Here is a 20,038-nt window from a genome sequence, read left to right on the forward strand (position 1 = left end):
CTTGCAGCCATGAAAACTGTTCTCTTATTCCCTCCTGCTCCTTGTGTAGAGCTGTCTCTTGAGCATCCAGCTCTTCAGGATGCATTTGTGGGAACAGTACCTGAACTTACTATTTCACATTCACATATTTACGCCTACAACAGACTGATTTTTTTTCTTGTTCACTGACTGTGAACAGTTTTGATGATTTTATGGGGCATAAATACTTCATCTTTCTCACTTCCAAACTTCTTCAAGTTTGTCATCAACAAGGTATTCGCTGTGTAAACCATGAAGTTATCAGTCTTGTTGTCTGATAGAAAAATAATCATTTCACAGTCAGTAAAATCCTAAGCAGTGCTGATAAAGTCATGGATGTTTGATGACTACAACACAGGCACCAGCTCTTCCAATATTTAGGGAAGCCATCTGCAGAAAAAAAAAAAAAAAAAAAAAAAAAAAAAAGAAGATACAAATTAACTGAAAAGGAGCAAGACATACAAGACATTGCCAAAGTGCTTTGCCACTATTCTAAAACAGTTAAAACTAATGGCAGTATAAACTGCATATATATAATTGTATAAATACAACCCACAATATCCTGCTATTGTAGTTTTAAAGTTACCTACCTACATCTGACATCTTTCAACTGAAGTATGGGAACAGAAAAAAGAAGTGATTTTAGAGTTGTGACCAATTTTGTGAACTGTTGATATGCAAGAGGTTTCTATAATCTGTAAACTGCAGTTGATACTTCCACTTTAGTCCATGAGGCAAGGTCAAGGCTACCAATACTAAAATTGTATGATTCCGGTATTCCTAAATAGGTTCAAGTGTCCTTTAGAACAAATTTGGCATCTTTAGACACTACTCAACATGAAACAATTCAGGAGACTGGATCTTGCTGAAATTAACACAGTAAAGTCTGCTCATACGGTGTGTAATAATAATAGTAATGATGATACACCGTAATTAATGGTACTATATATATCAAAGTAGAGGTGTTATATGTTTCCTAACTATCTGTCCAAATGTGGTTATTCATGATTTTTATGTGGACTGGTGGATTTGGGAAAAGAGTATTTCCAAACTGATTTCTCATTTCCTACAGAATGTCATAAAAATGCTCTCTTGTCATTTAGTTAATAGCAGATAAAAAAGATGGGCTTCTGCATTCAGGCTGGGCAATGACTGCCAGGCTAGGTGATAAGTGGATCTAGAGCAGCCCTGCAGAAAAGGACTTGGGGGTGCTGGGAGATGAATAACTGAATATGAGCCAGCAATGTGTGCTCGCAACCCAGAAAGTCAATTGCATCCTGGGCTGCATCAAGAGAAGCGTGGGCAGCAGGTAGAGGGAGGTGATTCTGCCCCACTACTCTGCTTACAGGAGACTACACCTGCAGTACTGGTGCCTGCTCTGGGGTCCCAACACAAGAAAGACATGGACCTGCTTGAACGGGTCCAGAGGAGGGCCACAAAGATGATCAGGGACCAGGAGCACCTCTCCTATGAGGACAGGCTGAGAGAGTTGGGGTTGTTCCGCCTGGAGAAGAGAAGATTCTGGGGAGACTTTATAGCAGCCTTCCAGTAATTCAAGGGTGCCTATAAGAAAGATGGGGAGGGACTCTTCATCAGGGAGTGTAGGGATAGGATGAGGGCTGATGTTTCAAACTGAAAGAGGGTAGATTTAGATTACATAATAGGAAGAAATTCTTTACTGTGAGGGTGGCGAGGCACTGCAAGAGGTTACCCAGAGAAGTTGTGGATGCCCCTCCCTCGCAGTGTCAAGGCCAGGTTGGATGGGGCTTTGAGCAACCTGGTCTAGTGGAAGGTGTCCTTGACCATGGCAAAGGGTTGGAACTAGACGATCTTTAAAGGTCCCTTCCAACCCAAACCATTCTATGATTCTATGATTAACTTCACACCATGTATGTCCGCACTTAAGCTTGACAACATGTCCCCCTTTACAATCGTAAAAAGAATAGACATTTTTGAGTATAATACACCTGCTCTATTGTAAATGCTTATTTTTAGGATAAGATTATGCTTTTGAAGTATGTACTTTTCTTCGCTAACTTTAAAGAGAACTTAGGGTGGTTGATCCAGATGTAAACAGCCACACTGGTGGAACAAACTACTTTTTCAGAAAGTCTTAAAACAGAATTAATAACAGAAAGTGTTGAAATAAGCCTTTGTTTCTTTTTAAGTCTTTGCAATGAATCTAGATATTTCCAAGCACTACCATGACATAATAAAATACATTCCTTCTATAACCAAATCACTAGTCCCCAGCTTCTTGCATTATACCCTTGTTTCTATTATACATATTAATTGTTATATGGTTCAACATCAGGAACATATAAGCAGTTCAACATTTCAAAATATCCATCAAACAGAAGAAAATGGAATTGAAGAGGAAAGGAAAATTTGGTTTTTTACATAAACCAAACAAATTTTCATATGAAGGATCTTCAGGACATGCTAGTTACCAACTAAAATTTGAAATCCATTTTGATACTGTTTATGACATTTCTTCTTCATAAAGAAAGATAAAACAATTAATTTGCTATAGAAATTGATCAGAACAAGAATTTTATCTGAAAGGTAACAAGATGGTAGCTCTAATGACTGCTTATTCTGTCTTTTTCCAGTTTCTTAGGAAGTGATTCTCTCTTTTCTGTCTTCAGGGGAAACTCCTGACATAATATTTGACAAAACACTAGAACTAATTTTACAGTTATGGCATCCTCAGATATCTTTTTTTTTTTTTTTCTTTCCAGAAAAGTAGTGGTTGTATGTATAACTATCAAAATATGTTACAGATGGAAAAAGTAAAGACTTTGTGATTACCTGTGTCCATTCATTAGTTTGAGGGTCATATGCTTCCATAGTGTTCAGGTATGTTTGACCGTCATAGCCACCTACTGCGTATAATTTGTCACCAAGAAGACAGACACCAACAGCATCTCGAGGCATATTCAGTGGAGCCACCATTGTCCATGTATCTGTTTTTGGATCATACCTGAGGAAAGAGTAAGGAAATTGAATGCCCGGGGAGAAGTTACGTGTCAATTCATGCTGATCTTCACTTGAATATAGTCCTTTTTTTCTAGAAAAAAAAAAAAAATCCTTTAGCATCGTATCCAAAGATATTTTTCCTAACAGCAAAAAGAAAACATACAGATATGTTGTGTTCCCATTCAAACCTCCAAATGTTGATTAGGAACATTTTCTCAGCTAACATTTTAGAATGAATTAAGGTCTTTGTGGGGTAAGGTGTAAAAAAGAGATTTGAGAAAGATGTAAGAGCAATATCTGGATGTATGTATATTTTTTTGGTGTATATTTTAAATAGGATATTTCTTGTAGCATATTAAAAATATTCTTTCTAAAATTACATTATCCTATATTTTAATTTCTAAAATTATACCATACAATGTTCACAGCGAGAAAACCTCCCTAAGAATTCATGGGATATCCTTAACTGCATTAGAGTTAGATTCTCCTCCTGATATTTCCTCAAGTGAGGAGAATAGTGAAGACAAATGAACACAGAATTTTTAAAACTGAGGGCAAAATTCCTTTTGTATAATGAGAGTCATTTAAAAATTAATCATTTAGCCTAAGCCATTAATTTAGATCTTCATTTACAATGTAAGAATTAGTTAATTCCAGAAGCCACTCCATTATATCTATTTTAGACATCTGTAAAACAGAAACTAATCACTTTTTGATAATGCCTTTCAGTTTGTTACTAAGGATATCTAGAGTATTAGGTTAATATAGATACCTCATTTTTAGGTGACAAATATTACTAAACCAGAATACTGTACCACAATATGACAGAATTAATTTAATCTGTCCTTAAGCATCTCTACTATGTAGCAGAATCACATGATAATAAGTGACTAACTTTAGTAATTTGCTTCAGTGTAAGGTAGATGACACTTTGGGCATGATAATTTCTATAAAATAGTTAGAAAGGAACTCTATAATGGCCAAAAATCTTATTTATTTACAAGTCTTCTGACTACTATGTTGTTATATAAAATTAGACATCACACTACTTTCTCCTACACCTTTAAGAGACAGTATTTGTTATAAGTTCATCTGTTTGGGAGGCAGTCAAGTTCTTTCAACATATTTGCTTGTAGTCTAAATTTAATTAACTAGAAGTTGATAATCTACAAAAAGTTGTATACACAAAAAGGAAAATTCTAGGCTTTTGCTACAAAAGATAAATTAAGAGAACCTATAACTGTTTCAGTCATTCATATTTTCAATGAGCAACTAGTAGGAATATTGTTTGAACTCCCACATTATATGTGAACAATGGAAAATTTTTAACTTTTTGAATAGAAATACTGCAACAGCAATGTTATAGTGCTTTTTTTGTAACTGCCTTTTCGTTCATAAATATGACCTTCAAATGGCACAATGAAAAAGTCTTTAACCTTGATTGAATTGTTCTTGACAGCTTAATACATTTTGGGGAAAAATTCTACTTATTTACTGGCTGCTTATCCTTCTGGCTTTATGAGGACTTCTCAAAAAATAAGGTGTTAAAAATTTGTGTTCAAGTTTTATGTCTAAAATACCATCAAATCGATTATGTTGTTCATTTTATTTCTTATTATTTGGAGTTAAATATCTAGATATATGATAAATGTCTTTTAACTTGAGAGGAAAATACTTTAAAACAATGCTTGAATATGTGGAAGGGAAATGTATATGTGACAAGCAAAAAAAAAAATTAATTTTAAATGGTTTTTTTCAAAGACTGTATGATTTTTTCAACAACATGTTGTATGCCTCTACCAGCGTGCATTGTATCTTCACCTGCCTAAAGGTAATAAATTTTAATAGACTTTGATATACTACTCTTGAATTACAAGGGCTAAGGTGAGGAGGTGCAAAAGCAAGGAAAGTAAACACAAGTGAGACCTTTGGACTTTCTTTTTTTTTTTTTTTTAATAAACAGATATGCAAGGCTAAACAGAGTTCTTATAATTCAATTCTGTCAACAAAAGAGAACTGCACGAGAACTGTTTTTTTGTAATTGCCAGGAAAATACCTTAGATTTCTTATATGTTTTCTTCTGCTAAAAACAACTGTACACTTCATTTTTATAGTAACTAGGTATGCCCTAGGGTGAGGAGGGTTACAATGAATGTTCCTGAATGTGGGAAGAAATCAATTTGAAATTAAGGTGAGATGAAGGGGGAAAACTATAGATCACTTTCTTATGCTTTTAATAGCTGTCAAGTTTTGAGTAATATCTGTAAAGAAAGCCAATTTATAAAATCTGCCAAATATCTCCAAAATTTTATATTTCTTAAAAAAGAAATAGTTATTTTATCTTTAAAAAGGAATACAACATTATATTTTCCCAGTTTGTGAAGACCAGACATATATAACTATTATTTTATTTTATTTTAGAATGCTTGAAATCAAGTTGCTGGAGAGAGTGCAGAGAAGGGCAATAAAGATGGTGAAAGGCCTAGAGAATAAGTCTTATGAAGAGCAGCTGAGGCAACTGGAGCTATTTAATCTTAAGAAAAGGAGGCTGAGAGGAGACCTTATTGGTCTCTACAACTACCTGAGAGGACGTTTCAGAGAGGTAGGTGCTGGTCTCTTATATATTAATGATAGAACAATAGGAATGGACTCAAGCTGCACCAGGGTAGATCTAGGCTAGACATTAGGAAAAATTATTTTGCTGAAAGTGTTGTCAGACATTGGAATAGGCTGCCCAGGGAGGTGGTTGAGTCACGATCCCCTAATATGTTTAAAGGTCATTTAGATGTGGTACTTGGAGATATGGTTTAGGGGTGTACTTGGTAGAGTAGCATTGATGGCTGGACTTGATGATCTCAAAGGTCTTTTCCAACCTGAATAACTCTATGATTCTATGATTTTTATGAATCCATAGGAAATCCTTTACAATTACATCAGCCTACATGCAGTAGAGATGGGAATGAGTCTAAGACTGAGCAAAGTCATATGGATAACATAAGGAGTAAATTTTAACTTATAATTTTTGGATTACGTATTGAGTAACTGGTAAATGCCAAGCCAGATTCAGCAGAAGAAATCACTGACATTTAATTAAATTTTAAGCCCTTCAGAAAATAAATAAATAAATAAATCTCTCCCAGCACCTATCTTTACTTGTATGTTAAGATAAACCAACTATTCATACATATCTACTTTAACCTTTGCAACATGTACATATTCGGAGAGTGTGTCTTCCTTATTCTATTTTAAAGCATACAGAAACAGAAAAAGTCAAACCTTCTTGAAACATTTGAAGAGTACCTGTAAATTGAATGCTATAATAATTCTACTGTGCCCTATTGCCCTATTATATATTCTTAAATTTGCAGAATATCTACTTGTAAAATACTGTAAGTATAATGTATAAGGCTTATATCAACACACCAGGAAGCGGCAGTATTGTTAAAGGAAGCAATGTCATGTACTTAAAATATCCATCACTTCAGCAGTTCTATACTTCTTCTTTGCTCAGCTACATTTTTAGAGTTACAAAATACTTCTAAACACAATTTGGTGTAATAAAATTATTTCAAGGTTGAATTTTTATCTCTGCAAACTTTAGTTTATGACTGCGATGCATAATGTTGTGCCTTAAAAACAAAGATTTCTTTGAGATGTGAAAAGCGTATTTTTGTGTCCATGGTAATATATAATAGTACTGTGAAAAAAAGGGGAAAGAAAACAACCTTCAAAGAAATTATCTTCTATAAAACACTATGGATTTTTTCAAGTAAATAATGATTTGGCATTTCTTGGAGTAAAAGCATCTGTTTAATTTTACCATCACTTAGCTAAGAAAATAATGCTACTGGACATTATTCTGTATTTAAAAAATGTAGGTATAATTGGATACCTTTCTACATAGTCCAGCAGTCTTGAACAATGGTTAGAAGCAGGAGCATCATGGCCTCCAACTGCATAAAGAAAGCCATCACATGTAGCCACTCCTACACCTCCTCTTCTCTTACACATAGGAGCACACATATTCCATTTATTTGTGTGAGGATCATAATATTCCATTGAACTCAAACATGAACTTCCATCCCGACCTCCAACTGAATATAACCTAAGAAAGTCCACACAAACAAAAATTGTTAATAAAACAAGAGCTGAGAACTGTAGAAACAAAATCAAGGAGCATCTGGTTTTTTACCTGACATCAGCAAACAGGAAAAAGAAAAATTATAATCTCTCAAAATCATGCAAATTTCATACGGTCAGCAAACACAGATGATTTTACTATTATTACCAAATTCACATACTACTTCGTGCTTTGCCACCTGAACAGAAAGGAAGATATTTTCTTTCTGGTAATGGATATTTTCATTCTTAGATTACAGAGTGCACTGCCAAGAGTGCCATAAGTAACATACAGATTTGTCTCTGTAGATTTATAAATCATGTAAGCAGGTTGCTGCCTAATTGCTCATCATCTGTGAGGTGGAAGTGAAAGTGCTAACTTATAATTGGTAATCAAGACAAACAAGAAATATGCAATCCATTTATTATAGTTTCTCTGTGTTTCTATTGTGCATCAAAGTAGTAGGAATTGGTCTGACAACTGCTGTCCTGTATTTTAATGTTCTATCTTGTATAATACTTTAATACTGAATAGATTCACAAGCTTCTAATTCTCCATTCCTGAAAAAAAAAAAAAAAGAGAGAAAAAAGTACTGCATAATCTCTGTATGCTGAAGTACAAACCAAATTAAAAACTGTAGTCAGTCTTTCATCTATTTTCCATACATAAAACTATCACTGGGTTGCTGATGTCCAGAATTAATTTTACACTTACAGTATAGTAGAGATCAAATATGCAGTGCTTTGCAGAAAAGAATATCGCATATATCTGTTTTTAAACATGGATTTTTAAAAAGTACTACCTCGGTTTCAAGGATCTTGGTTATACCGAAGAAAAGCCTTGCCCACACTAACATCAACATGTCTACTCAGAAAGTAAGAAAATGTTACCTCCAGGCACTGTCTGTTGATTTTCTTCATCAGAATTTATTATGAGTATTGATAAGTATTGAGGGAAGTCATGGAAAACTTCTGAAATTTTTTTAAATTTGAAATGGTAAAAGTGTGGTTTAACAAAAAATATGTTGTGTTTGTAACTGTCTGCAGGCAAGAAACTTGTTTCCTTCCCTCCTTTGTAATAGTTCCCAGAAGGAAATCGTCCTGATTATTCTTTCCCACTATTACCATGCTGCATTCATTTCTTACATGAATCCTTTTGCAGTCTGTTACCTTTTCTACAGTGCCTGGAGATTAACTAATAGAAATGCAGGCTATTTTAAAGTCCAACCACTGCGCAATTTAGGATGCAAAAGCTGTCTGTGTGAAGCAATTATTCATTTGGAAGCTTTTACCATCCTAAGCGCTCCATGAATTCAGAGCTACTTAAACGTGCATTTACCATTACGTTTTATTGGCATGGATGCTGATGAATAAGGAAGTACTGTACTACCACTAAATGTGTCACTGAAGCCACAGAATGTTTTGGTACTGCCTGAGAGACATACTTGTGCTCTGACTAAATTAGCCAGGAGATTCCTTACTCCTCTATGATAAAAGTTAAAGCAAATACACTTTTTTGCAACTATTTCCATGGATCCAGTCCTAAGACATTTATCTTTCTATATGATTATCAGATATCTACAGGTGGGATCCAATTTGAGATTAAGACACCTACATGTAAGTGTTAATCTGTGGGAGTCTACAGTGACTAGATGACTGTTATGGTCAGAGTAGTCAGCCGAGCCTAAAGAACAATTTAGTTCACCAGCCACAACCATAATTTTTTCTTCAGCAGAGAATTTAAACATGTGATCCAACTATATTTACATTAATATAAATGTAAATATAAGCATTTACTTGTAGGTGTCTGCAAGGATGTCATCTTTACTTTCAAAGATGGGACTTGGTTCAGCTGCCCATAGACAGTGATCACATGTTATTTGTGACATCTAGGGTATGGTACATTCCCTGCAGGCTGGCAGATATGACAAAGACTACACAGGAGAAACATATATGATTGCTGGAGATCAAGTAGGCTATCCTGAGGCAACTCTAATGCCAGTAAAAAATTACATGTCGATAAGTGAATTGATCCTTAAAAATGAAGAGTATGGTTAACAAATCTGAGATTTCCAAATAGATTTCTAAGTAAATATTTGGACACCTAAACACTTCACACAATTTTAAAAAATGCAAAGTACCAACACTTCTGCAGAGTTCAGTGTGAATAAACACGTGTTCACCTAGTCTAAATACCCACCGCCTTGTTTATTTCTTCTGGCATGAAAAGTTCTCATCTACTCCTTTGTCTTTCAACCGAAACAAATCTATAAGCCCATATTTCCACACTGGAAGTAAAGCACACTTTTGCATTCCTGTATTTCAATTAAGCCAGCTAGTAAAGTATAGCTAAAGGCATTCCTGAGTTACTGGTAAAGAGACAGGAAATGCTGTTCAGAAGTAACTGACAAAAGTTTCAGCCACTGATTGGGAACACCAAGTTTTATTAAAATACTCTATGCTATTTGGAACAAAACAAAATTAATTTCCAAAATCAGATTTTGGATCTATCATTTTAGAGTTTGATTGTGTTTGAATCTCGACAAAGAATACCTCATAAGACTAACAATAATATTTTATTTTACAACGGTCTAGTTCAGACAAATAAAAGTTGGAAATCAAGTAACTGTTTCAAAGCTCTGGTTCTGTCTGAGCCTGAACACCTCAGTCAGGAATTTCTTCCACTCTTCAGTCATGTTTCCTAATCCATAGTCACAAAGACTGCAGTCTTTTATTGGTTTGTTAAATTCACATTGTTAATTTACAATATTATCTTAGTAATGTTACCTTACCTTTCATACTACTCCAACTAGCATTAAATGTATAACTTGATTTTTTTCTGTTTCTCCCAGATTACTGGTGTCTGTAGACTTCTTATAGATGTCATATCTCTTAATAGCTTTTGAGTACCTACAGTACTGTAAGACTTCTATTTTCAACATTGCATGATTAAAAAGAAAGCTTGAAAAATAATCACAAACACTTCCACATTATAGTCATATCTTCATTCATTTTTAGTTGGGAATATTCTGTTAACTGAATTGCACCTCACTGTGTATCCCATTAAAACTGTTGGGATTTCTATTATAATTATCACTATTTAGAAAGGATTATTGACAAGGAAAAGAAAGCATCCAGTACTGAGTAACTTTATCTCCACTGGTCACAGTGAAAGTTTTGCCTGTGGAGAAGTTATCTATTCCCTAATGGTCTATATTTCAGCTCATTCAGGCACTGTGCGTAGATATGAATTTAGACCAAACTCAGTCTCCTCTGAGCTGGAAATTTGTCTTTTCAGGGCTTGGTCACTTCTTTTTGTATTAAGATGGATAGGGATTCCTAAACATTTGTGTATATGTATATGTATATGTATATGCATAAAACGGCTAGAAAATGCAGTAGGGGTTTCGAAGTAGGAGACATAGGGAGAAACATGACCAGCTGGATCAAAAGCATTTATCCCAGTGCTATCATTACCAACCTTTGAGAACTAATCAGAAAAGCAATTTTTAGATTCAGTTTGACAAGCCAACCTCAAAAGACCTGATTGCCTTTGATATGAGGTAGTATGGCTTGTGAAAACAGTTGAATCACGCCTGTGCTGCACTTCTTAATGAGATTTTGCCTTTCAAAATTCTTTCACTGTGAATATCAAAGATCATATCCAGTCTTTTGCTTAGGCCCCTTTGTACCCTTTTCTGCCCTTGCAGTGTGCCTGAAAAAGCAACAGAGAATTACTCTGGCACAAAGGATAACTGCCTGGTAGAAGTGAGGGGAAGGTAATAGTTTTCATCAGTGCCAGACATCTGTATTGCTCAATCTGTACCTGAACTAGGTGGAATCAGACTGTAGGAGAGGAAAGATGTCTATCCATGCTGCCTTGGTTATGCCAATGAAAAGTAGTTCACTGACAAAAGTTGAAAGAATGATCGAAAGCATTGATGAAATATTATTTCTGTGTGTAAATTTGGAATGCTATTTCATGTACTTGATGTAATAATGCAGTAGTGGAGTAAATGAAAAATACATACAGTTTGACCACAAAAAAAAAGTGAAGAAAAAAAAAGTGAAGAAAAAAAAAGTCATAGAGTAAGTGGCTGCCATTAAAGAGATAGCAATTACAGATAGAAAATACTGAGAGAAATATACCCTTTGCATGGAGAATATCATTACAGCAATGTTCTGATTCCTATACTAGAAAGTATAGTTTCCTAACAGAAAGAACTTTTTTCAAGTAAATTTAGTTCTGATCAAGTTATATGGGCTATATTATCTCTGCAAGACCAGTGACCGAATGCAGATTCCACCAGCGAAAAATGTTCCTAACTCTATCAGGCTATAAGATAGTTAAGGTAAAATAGCCTTGTAAATTAATAATTTACTACAGCATGAGCTTAGAGCCCTTTATTTGCTCTCTTATTTATTAAAAACAAACAGTGAATCTGTCATTAAATAAGAAACTGTTATTGAATTCACAGAGTTACTTTGTGCTACACTGAGCTAATGTACTTATAATATTTGTCTTCTTTGTGAGTTGAATAATTTTACCCCATACAGCTGTTCCTTTTTGTTCTGTCTCTGCATCAATTTATTGCATGACTTTGACTAAAATAATAAAAAATATATGCACCTGTTTGTAGTTTCTACAGTTAAGGAAGAATATTTTTAATATGTGTCCTCTTTTTCCCATAGCAGGAGGCATAATAATTGTGTTTCTGAGAAAAGAGTTTGATCAAAAGGAGCAGTTGATAAACAGCACATTTATAAAACATCAGCAGTGTCAAAACTATCATAAAATAATCCGAAATAACTTCTACAGGATTTAGACTAAGGTATAGATTTATCTATTTGTTCAAGTACATTTAGAGCAAAATATAGTAAGAACAGAGACTAAATTTAAGAAGTTTGTACAAAAAAATTCTAAGGCTGATAACTTGTTATTCTTTGCAATATGTTTGTCATTCTTCCCATCGCAAAAGGGTTTTATAAAATTAGTTACATTTATAAAATACCTAGTAAGCAATTGATATCATCCTAAATCAAATTTTATTGTACTCTCTAGTTGGATAGATAATGTAAGGTCTGTTATGCAAACGGACATGTGAAAGCATGGTTTGTTTTGACAGCAAAATATCCATGACATTCATAAAATATTGATTTAAAAGTCTTTGTAGTCAGTGAGAATACTGTGGGCAGAAAGCATGCAGTATGAAACATATTTTCTCTCTTTACATGCCTATAACTATGTCTGCCAAGTATAGTATTTTTCTTAGTTCAAATGGATTAGTAAAAGAATAACTGAATCATCAATAAGGCACAAGAGCAAAGAAAGCCTCAAGCAAAACAAGCCATGGAAAAACTGCTCTGATGGGAAATACAATTGTTTCAGTCATACTTTCTTATCTTGTTACTTGGCATGAAATTTTGAAGTGTTACTTCAGCTTTAAAAATCACAATTACAGCATATTAATACTTCATTTATTTAATAATATTGAGCCAGTTCCCTAGTTTTTACTGAAGTATGAAAATTATCAGTGCATTGCAATTATATGGATGACTTGAAAAAGTCTTAGATTACTTAGCCTGTGACCTTCACAATGAACAAATCCTTCTCAACTCAATGAATTCAAACAATAATGAAAGATTGAGTTGAAATTGGTCTACCAAGTCAGAAGACATTGCATTTTACCCCAATATTAGTTATAAAGAAGTTAATCAAGTTTCAAATTAGAAAAATAGAAATATCAGTTGACAGTGAAGATAGCATAGTATTCTGTTCTCCTGAGTATAGTAGATATTTGATAGCTACAGTAAGGGCTGTTGCCCATAAAGATATTTAGTTGAGTATCAAATTAGATATTTAAGCTTCCGCTAGTTTCAGTAAGATTCAGATGTTTCAGTATCCTTCCAGATTTACACATATGTGGAAGTAAGAAATTATGTATATACACACACACGAATACATGTGTGTATACATATGTGTAAGTAATTCAAGTAAATGCCTACGTTTGGCCAGGGTAGTATCTCTAGACTTCCCTGACTGCACTAAGCAAGAGCTTCCTTGAGGTCCTAGCATATAGGCACTAAGTACTCTTTGAGGCAAGCTGGGATTCTCATACTTCATCTCCCACTAAAGATAATAATTAAAAGCCAGACTTTCAGAATAATCCAGAATGTGTGATGTAGTTTTGACCATGAGAGATAAGAGATTGCTGAATGCTTTTTAAAAGTCTGTGCTTAATTGTGGAAGCTGCACAATTAAAAACTGACTGTGAATCTTTCTAGGAATTATCCACACTGCTTCCCACTGTCTAGACTGGCACATATGTTACATTTAAGGTCTCAGATTAGATGGAGTGACCCTATTGCTTTTCCTGTCCTAGGACTGAGTAAGTTAACTCATCATGTCTGCTTGGTTTGACATACCCTTACATGTCCGAATTAATGCATACCATGCTATGTTATGTTCATTTTCTGTGAAGATTTTGTTGTTCATTACAAGATTTATAGAAAAAAAAGAACTATGTAGTAAACACAAAATGTTTCTTATTACAAAAGCTGAATAGCAGACCTTACAGCAAACAACAGTCATGCTAGCTGTATACCAGTCAGCAGTCAGCTAGTCCAAAAATCTTGTTTGTGTGGGGATGGATGCAGAGAAGTGCGTGATGGGGCTTACACACTAAAAGACGTGAATGTGCAGTAAACATGCAAAATAGAGATGTGGTCTAAGCATCTAGGAAGCTGACCACAGCATATCAACAGAAAACAGGCTCATCAAGTTCCCACTCTGAAACACCATTAGCTATGTTTCCTAACAATCACTTAGTTTCTAAAGAGAAATACGTCGTAGCCACATACATGTCTGCCTTGGACTGTAGCAAAAATATTGTGTTTACTGTCAAGTTTCCTGATTTTTCATTTTCCTTTTCTAAATCTCATGTATATACTTAACTTGTATCTGTTCTAGCCCTTTTTAAGGCCAGCCTAGCCACATAAAAAGAAGTAAGCCTGTGCAGACACTCCAATTTTTCAGGCTGGATGTAAAATACAAAGTTAAATCTTACCTGAGAAAGAGACAATATGATGCATATTGAATGGAATTGTACATTTGCTGAGCTACATGGCACCCCCACATAGGAAATATGAATTTGTGTGCAAAAGGACAAAAGATCAGACCAGGGCACTGAATTAGTAATAAGCTTTAATGATTCTTCTAAGAGAAAATGTCACAGACAGTTTACTATATGATGCATGAAAGGCAAAAAAGCAGCACTCCTTGAGCAGGTTGTAATCAACCACGCAATCAAGTTTTGTAGGCGGTTATATGGGTGTAATACATTGCTAATTCTCTTTGCCAAACACTGTACTGTTATTAAGGACTTTGTGGAATTTTTAACCTATGCCTCCCTGAGGTCAGTACACAGCAAACATATTCCTGTGAGTGACTAACTACAAGATAATTTTGAGAACCTTTCTTATGCATGCATTAATTTGGATTAAATTTTGCTATTTTCTTTAAAATGAAGGTTCAGCAAGCTAAATTTTCTGATGTTCATTTGCAATAATGTGTAATAGTCATAAAGGACATATTAAAGTAAAGCAACTTCTTTTACCACAGGAACAACATTGATCTAAATAGCAGAAGTTTCATTCCAGCTTTGCCTCATTAAATGGCCTGAAAACAAAACATTCCCCTGCACACATGCCAACATCTCCATAGGCCGGTTTTCTGTGTTTCCCATTCAAAATGAAAAAGAGAGTAACCGGAAAAGTACTGCTAAGACAGTAATCCAATTTATGGAAATCCATTATTAAATGAATCCAACAATTTCAAAACTGGTGGAAATTAATGAAGGTAACTGAGTGTACACAAATAAAACCCATTTTTTTTAAATAAAGCTAGATGTTATTAAAGCCTCTCCACCTAAAAAATGCAATTGAAAATGTAGCAAATCAATGTACATGTGCGTGAAAGGACAAAAAAATAAATATGTATATACATATGTATTTTTTAAATAAATCATTGGTATGCTCTATTTGTATGAATGCTTAAGTAGAATTAATAGAATGCAGAAGCCATTCTAAACTGTATCTGCTACAGTCAAGCAACAGACAAAATCTGACATTACCAACTGATAATAAATAATTTCATAAAGGACACAATCACAAAGTTACATTTTTATGCTGGACTGTCTTTCAATAAAAATATGAAAAGGGAATATATTTCAATATCAGACACTAAGATAAACAGGAAAAAGGAAGGAAAGATAATTGATGGAGAAAGATGAGGCTTTCCAGACAACTCTAATGTTAATTATGTTGGATTGGATTAAGAGTATCTATGCTTCGGGTTTTGTTCCTATAAGATAAAATATCTCTGTGTCAGTTTAAGTATCTTGCCCTTAGTATTTGTATTGCATTTTCCTGCTTTAAAAAATCACCAGTCATAATTTTGACACCTTTCTTGAGATTATAAATTGTGACTCATGTCCTCAACAGTGTTTGAACATAAGGTTTCTTCCTTTGGTACAAAACTTATGAAACAAGAACCACAGACAGAGATTTGACACCAACTTCTTGAAAGCTGAAATGTTCTAAAAATGTTCAACTTAGCTTTTTCAAAACTGCTGTGGATCAAAGGTGAACCCTGGCCAGAGCTAGTCAGTTGCCCCAGGAAAGACCTGCTGCTTGGGTACTTGAAGCCCATCCCCATTCTTCATCTTTCACCATTGTCTAGTTTGAATGTCTTCCTTACTGATTTCTAATAATCCCTTCTTTTCCAAACTCCATTTAGACAACATTTGATAGGAAACCTGATCTCCTGACTTAACACGAAAACATCCAGTATATGGCAATTGTTTAAAGATGAAGTGTGCAAAAATCAATATTGCAATTGTACTGTCTGTAGGTGCCCAGGAGCTGGCAAGGAGGGATGCCACAGACAAAAGCTTTGGATTTGATAGGGCACTTGAAAGAGTTCTATTTTTAAAAGTTAAGATTAGACGATTCCTTGCTTTTTGTCATCTATCATATATAAATAATATTGTGTGATATTTGATATAAACAACAGCAGCAGGCAGAAATATCAAGTTCACTAAAGCACATCTTTGAGGATGTGGCAATCAACAAAGGGCAGAACTCCCTTCTCCTTGGTTCCACAAGATGTGACCATGTGAATGAACTGCTCCCCAGCGCATGCCAAAGTCATTATATTTGATGCTTAACTCAATGTACTGTTGTGAAGTTCCACCATTTAAAGTCAATCTCCAGAACATATTAACAGCTGAATATGTTTTCCTTTTGTAGCACAGATTTACTGATATCTGTTAAAGAGAGCAAAAGTAAAAGGCGAGTCTTTCTGCTGTTAAAGCTATAGATATATAAAAAGAATGTTGATAATTTGCAACATATGAGTAAAAATTCAGGAATATTTTTTGTAATATAATTTTTATGGCCATATAACAGGAAAACCTAGAAAATTTTCAGTTATGGTTGTGTCACACAATTATTTGGAATAAAATAAATCTGTATAATACCAAGAGTTTCTTTCAGGTATACCTTCAAGAGAAAAGTGTGTAAACTTAATTTAATTTTTACTTAGTTTCCCCATTAGAATAAAATTTGTTCTGAAACTAAATTACATGAGAAAAAAATAGTGTAAAGTTTCAGCATTCATAGTGAATGCATGCTTCATATATTAAGATCTTTTTACTAGAAAGCTAATAAATAGCTACTGTATTCTTGGAGGTAACTACATTTCAAGTTACTGAAGAGATTATTATTTATTGAATTGAAGCTGTCAACCAGATTTTTTTTCTTCTTTATTTTAAAAATGAAGACATTAAGACATAATCTTGAAACAGCGACAATTTAAAAGTTTCTGCAAAAGGTAAGATTTTTTTCATGCTTTTGGTTCCTTGCCTTCTAACTTATGCTGTAGAAAAGTACTATGGCTTCAGCATTATCTCCTGTAAAGTGTAGAATACTTATCTTCCACGGTATTTATTGTGTACTAGTTACATGTCACTTATGTCAGCCCCCAAAGAACAATTGAAATAAATCATCCCAACTTCTGACCTCTCCCATTGTCTGCATATAAAAAGCCCAATTCTTTCGTGATTTTTTTTAGTGTAAATCTCCATTTCACATTTAATGTTTTAACACCCACATCTGTTGCTGACGTGACAGAGTTCATGCACTCTTTCGCTTCCAGTCTGTGCAACAGGATTGTTAACAGTAATAAGGCAGAAAAGATGATGCAGTTTCCAGATCAGGAGGACCTACTGACCATGTTTCATCCAGTAAAACTCTACAGTCGTGACAGGCCCTCCAGTAGCTACAAAAGTATGTTAAAAATGGATAAAGGCAGGAAGTTAAAAAAAAAAAAAAAAAAAAGGAAACAAAAAGGTATAGTAAGGCTAACACCCTCCCTAACACCCTCCGCTCTTCCATTATGGTTTAACTATAAGAAAGGTATGAGGATGAAGGAGATGGAATCTCCAAAGCCTCAATACAGATCATTACTGCTACACAGCACCAATTATTGCTTTAGGAAAACAAAATGTTTCTGAAAAGGAAAATTCTCAGCTTCCTATCTTTGGTGTCACATGAAAACAGATAACATTGCCCTTTCTATAAACTGATAAACATGCATTTGGAACCCAGTTACAGTTTTGTGTCCACCCTTTTGTTATCTCCCTACCATTTTTATTCTGTCTCTACTTTTCCAACTGAATTTTATCTATTTGTATCCATCTGTTCCTTTGCCATCTGTAATATTTCTGTTGCTTTTCTTTGGTATGACAGCCATTCTTGATAGTCATGGCACCTCCAATTCACATATTGCACTTTCAGTTAAACTTTCTTCAATATGCATGACCAGAATTGAACACAGTAATCTAAAAACCGTAAATATTTCCACAATTAATAAAACTTTATGTATTCTTCCATTGTATTTCATTTTTTCATAGATTTCTCTACTGGTTTTTCTGTACTAACAAGGTACAGAGCTTTTTCCCCTCTTCTGCCACTTTCTACCATTAGTTTTCTTCAAAGACAAGTCTTGTTCATTCACATATGTACTATTAAATATTCCATTCATGTTGCTTCTTAGGGTCATTCAAATCTTCTGTAGAATAGTCCAACATGTCTCACATGATAATGTTCCCTTTCGTGTCGCTTTGAATGGTCTGAAGATTCAACTAGCATGCTCATCCTGTTACACTCCTTTACCCCAAGGCTGATCTTTAAAGAGTTCCAGCAGTAACTTTGTAATGTCCTAGTTGTCACACACAAATCTTTTATTTTTAAAATCCCTGTACTATTCATCTTTTTTTGATCTTAACTATTTATTTCCTATGTAATGTCAGATAAACTGCTCTATTGAAATTCTGGTACAATAAATCTGCCATGTATCTTTCTTTTATCTAGAAAACTACCAAATCCTTTTATTAGTTGTTCTAGCTGCCTTATAGTTTTAGGAAGCTGCTTAAGAAAAAGAATATTGTTTGTGTTCCAGATTGTAGGATAGTAACTACTGTATGCTGTTACTGGGGGAAATCTGAGGGTAACAAGCAGGTGACATTCATGCTTCGAGAGGAAGATGTTCCATTAAGCCCTCATGGGCAATGCAGTATTGCAATCTTAAAATGTAATAGCGCAACCTGATTATACTAAAGAACTCTGTCAACTGGTCTAAGTCTAAAAAAAAAAAAGTACTTCAGATATTTATTTTTCTGAATTTCTGAAAAATTCAGCAGGATTTAATGGTTTCAATAAATCAAAGTTTTTTCAGACTAGATTATGATGCATATGTTGACACAATCCTTTTGAGGTTTTAGGAAAGATTTTTATATAATATAGCATTTTCAGTTTACATTTGAAAACATACTTTGGTAAAAAGACATTCATTTCTGTTGCCATGTTCTGCCAAATTCAGATATATTGCTTTCCATTTGTTTAAGCAACCAAATAATTGATAATTGACTTGCACACACTATGCAAATGAACTTCAAAAACATAAATAAGCATTAAAAGGTCCAATACATTAAGAACAAATAAGAAGCTGCTTACAAGTCAATCACCTCACAGCCTAAGGAGATCAGAATCTAAAAGTTTTTATTTCCACTGTAAGCTTATAAAAAATACAGTTTTCATCCAATTTTATGGTAAAATGTATCATTTTTTTCTGCTTAAAATAGCTTTAACTGGAAAACCAATGAAGCAGACCATAAAAGTATGGAAGATCACAAATGGAATAGTTTCCAGCATTAAAATACAAAAGAAGAGAATATATTTTTTCAAGTATTTAAGAAGCTCACATTTGAGATATGGTATCCCTTTTATGTAAAGTACCCAAAGCAGTGTGGGACTTATACACACAGAATAACTCACTTCAAAGATGGTCTAACCCTGATGCATTTTATTTATTTACTCATTTAATTCAACGCAGAAGAAAAGAAACGTAAGGAATAACCAGCAAAAAGACTTATTAGAATTTCCATGCTATAAATATCTTGTTTCTCATTAAGACATCCATTTCTAGTATCCTTACAATTTCTTTTTTTTAAAAAATATCCATAACTATTTGCCTATTTCAAAGCAAAAAGCTCAGATGAGGAATGCAGCATATGTCAGTTGTGTGGAACAGCAGTTTAGTAAGAATAGCACCAGAGAGTTGAAAGGCTTCGTACTTACATATGTTTTCAAGTTTCAGTTCTTGGCACATGGGATGTTTTTTAAAGATGGTTAGTCAAGTTAAAAGAAAAAAAAAAACACCAACAACCAACCAAAATTACTTACTAACTGAGAAGCATTAAATACAAGCTCAGCTGTGTAAAAGAAAGATACCTGATATATATATATATATATATATGCAGATCTTCATAATTATAGATCTATATTTTCAGGGTTGTCTGTC

At 34.1% G+C, this 20,038-nt stretch overlaps 1 protein-coding gene across 2 annotated transcripts in view; it reads right to left on the bottom strand.

Moving 5' to 3' along the window:
- Positions 1 to 348: 348 nt before the first annotated feature.
- Positions 349 to 20,038, bottom strand: part of KLHL1 (kelch like family member 1) — a 258,932-nt gene continuing 239,242 nt past the window's right edge. For both annotated transcript variants that reach the window (XM_086481989.1, XM_086481988.1), the window contains 3 exons: positions 6,890 to 7,102; positions 2,830 to 3,001; positions 349 to 408 (listed from right to left, as the gene is read on the bottom strand). In XM_086481989.1, coding sequence (XP_086338115.1) covers positions 349 to 408; positions 2,830 to 3,001; positions 6,890 to 7,102 — 445 coding nt within the window. The remainder of the gene's footprint in view (positions 409 to 2,829; positions 3,002 to 6,889; positions 7,103 to 20,038) is intronic.

This window comes from Leptosomus discolor, chromosome 1 (assembly GCF_034619465.1).
Source record: "Leptosomus discolor isolate bLepDis1 chromosome 1, bLepDis1.hap2, whole genome shotgun sequence".
Classification (NCBI taxonomy): Eukaryota; Metazoa; Chordata; class Aves; order Leptosomiformes; family Leptosomidae; genus Leptosomus; species Leptosomus discolor.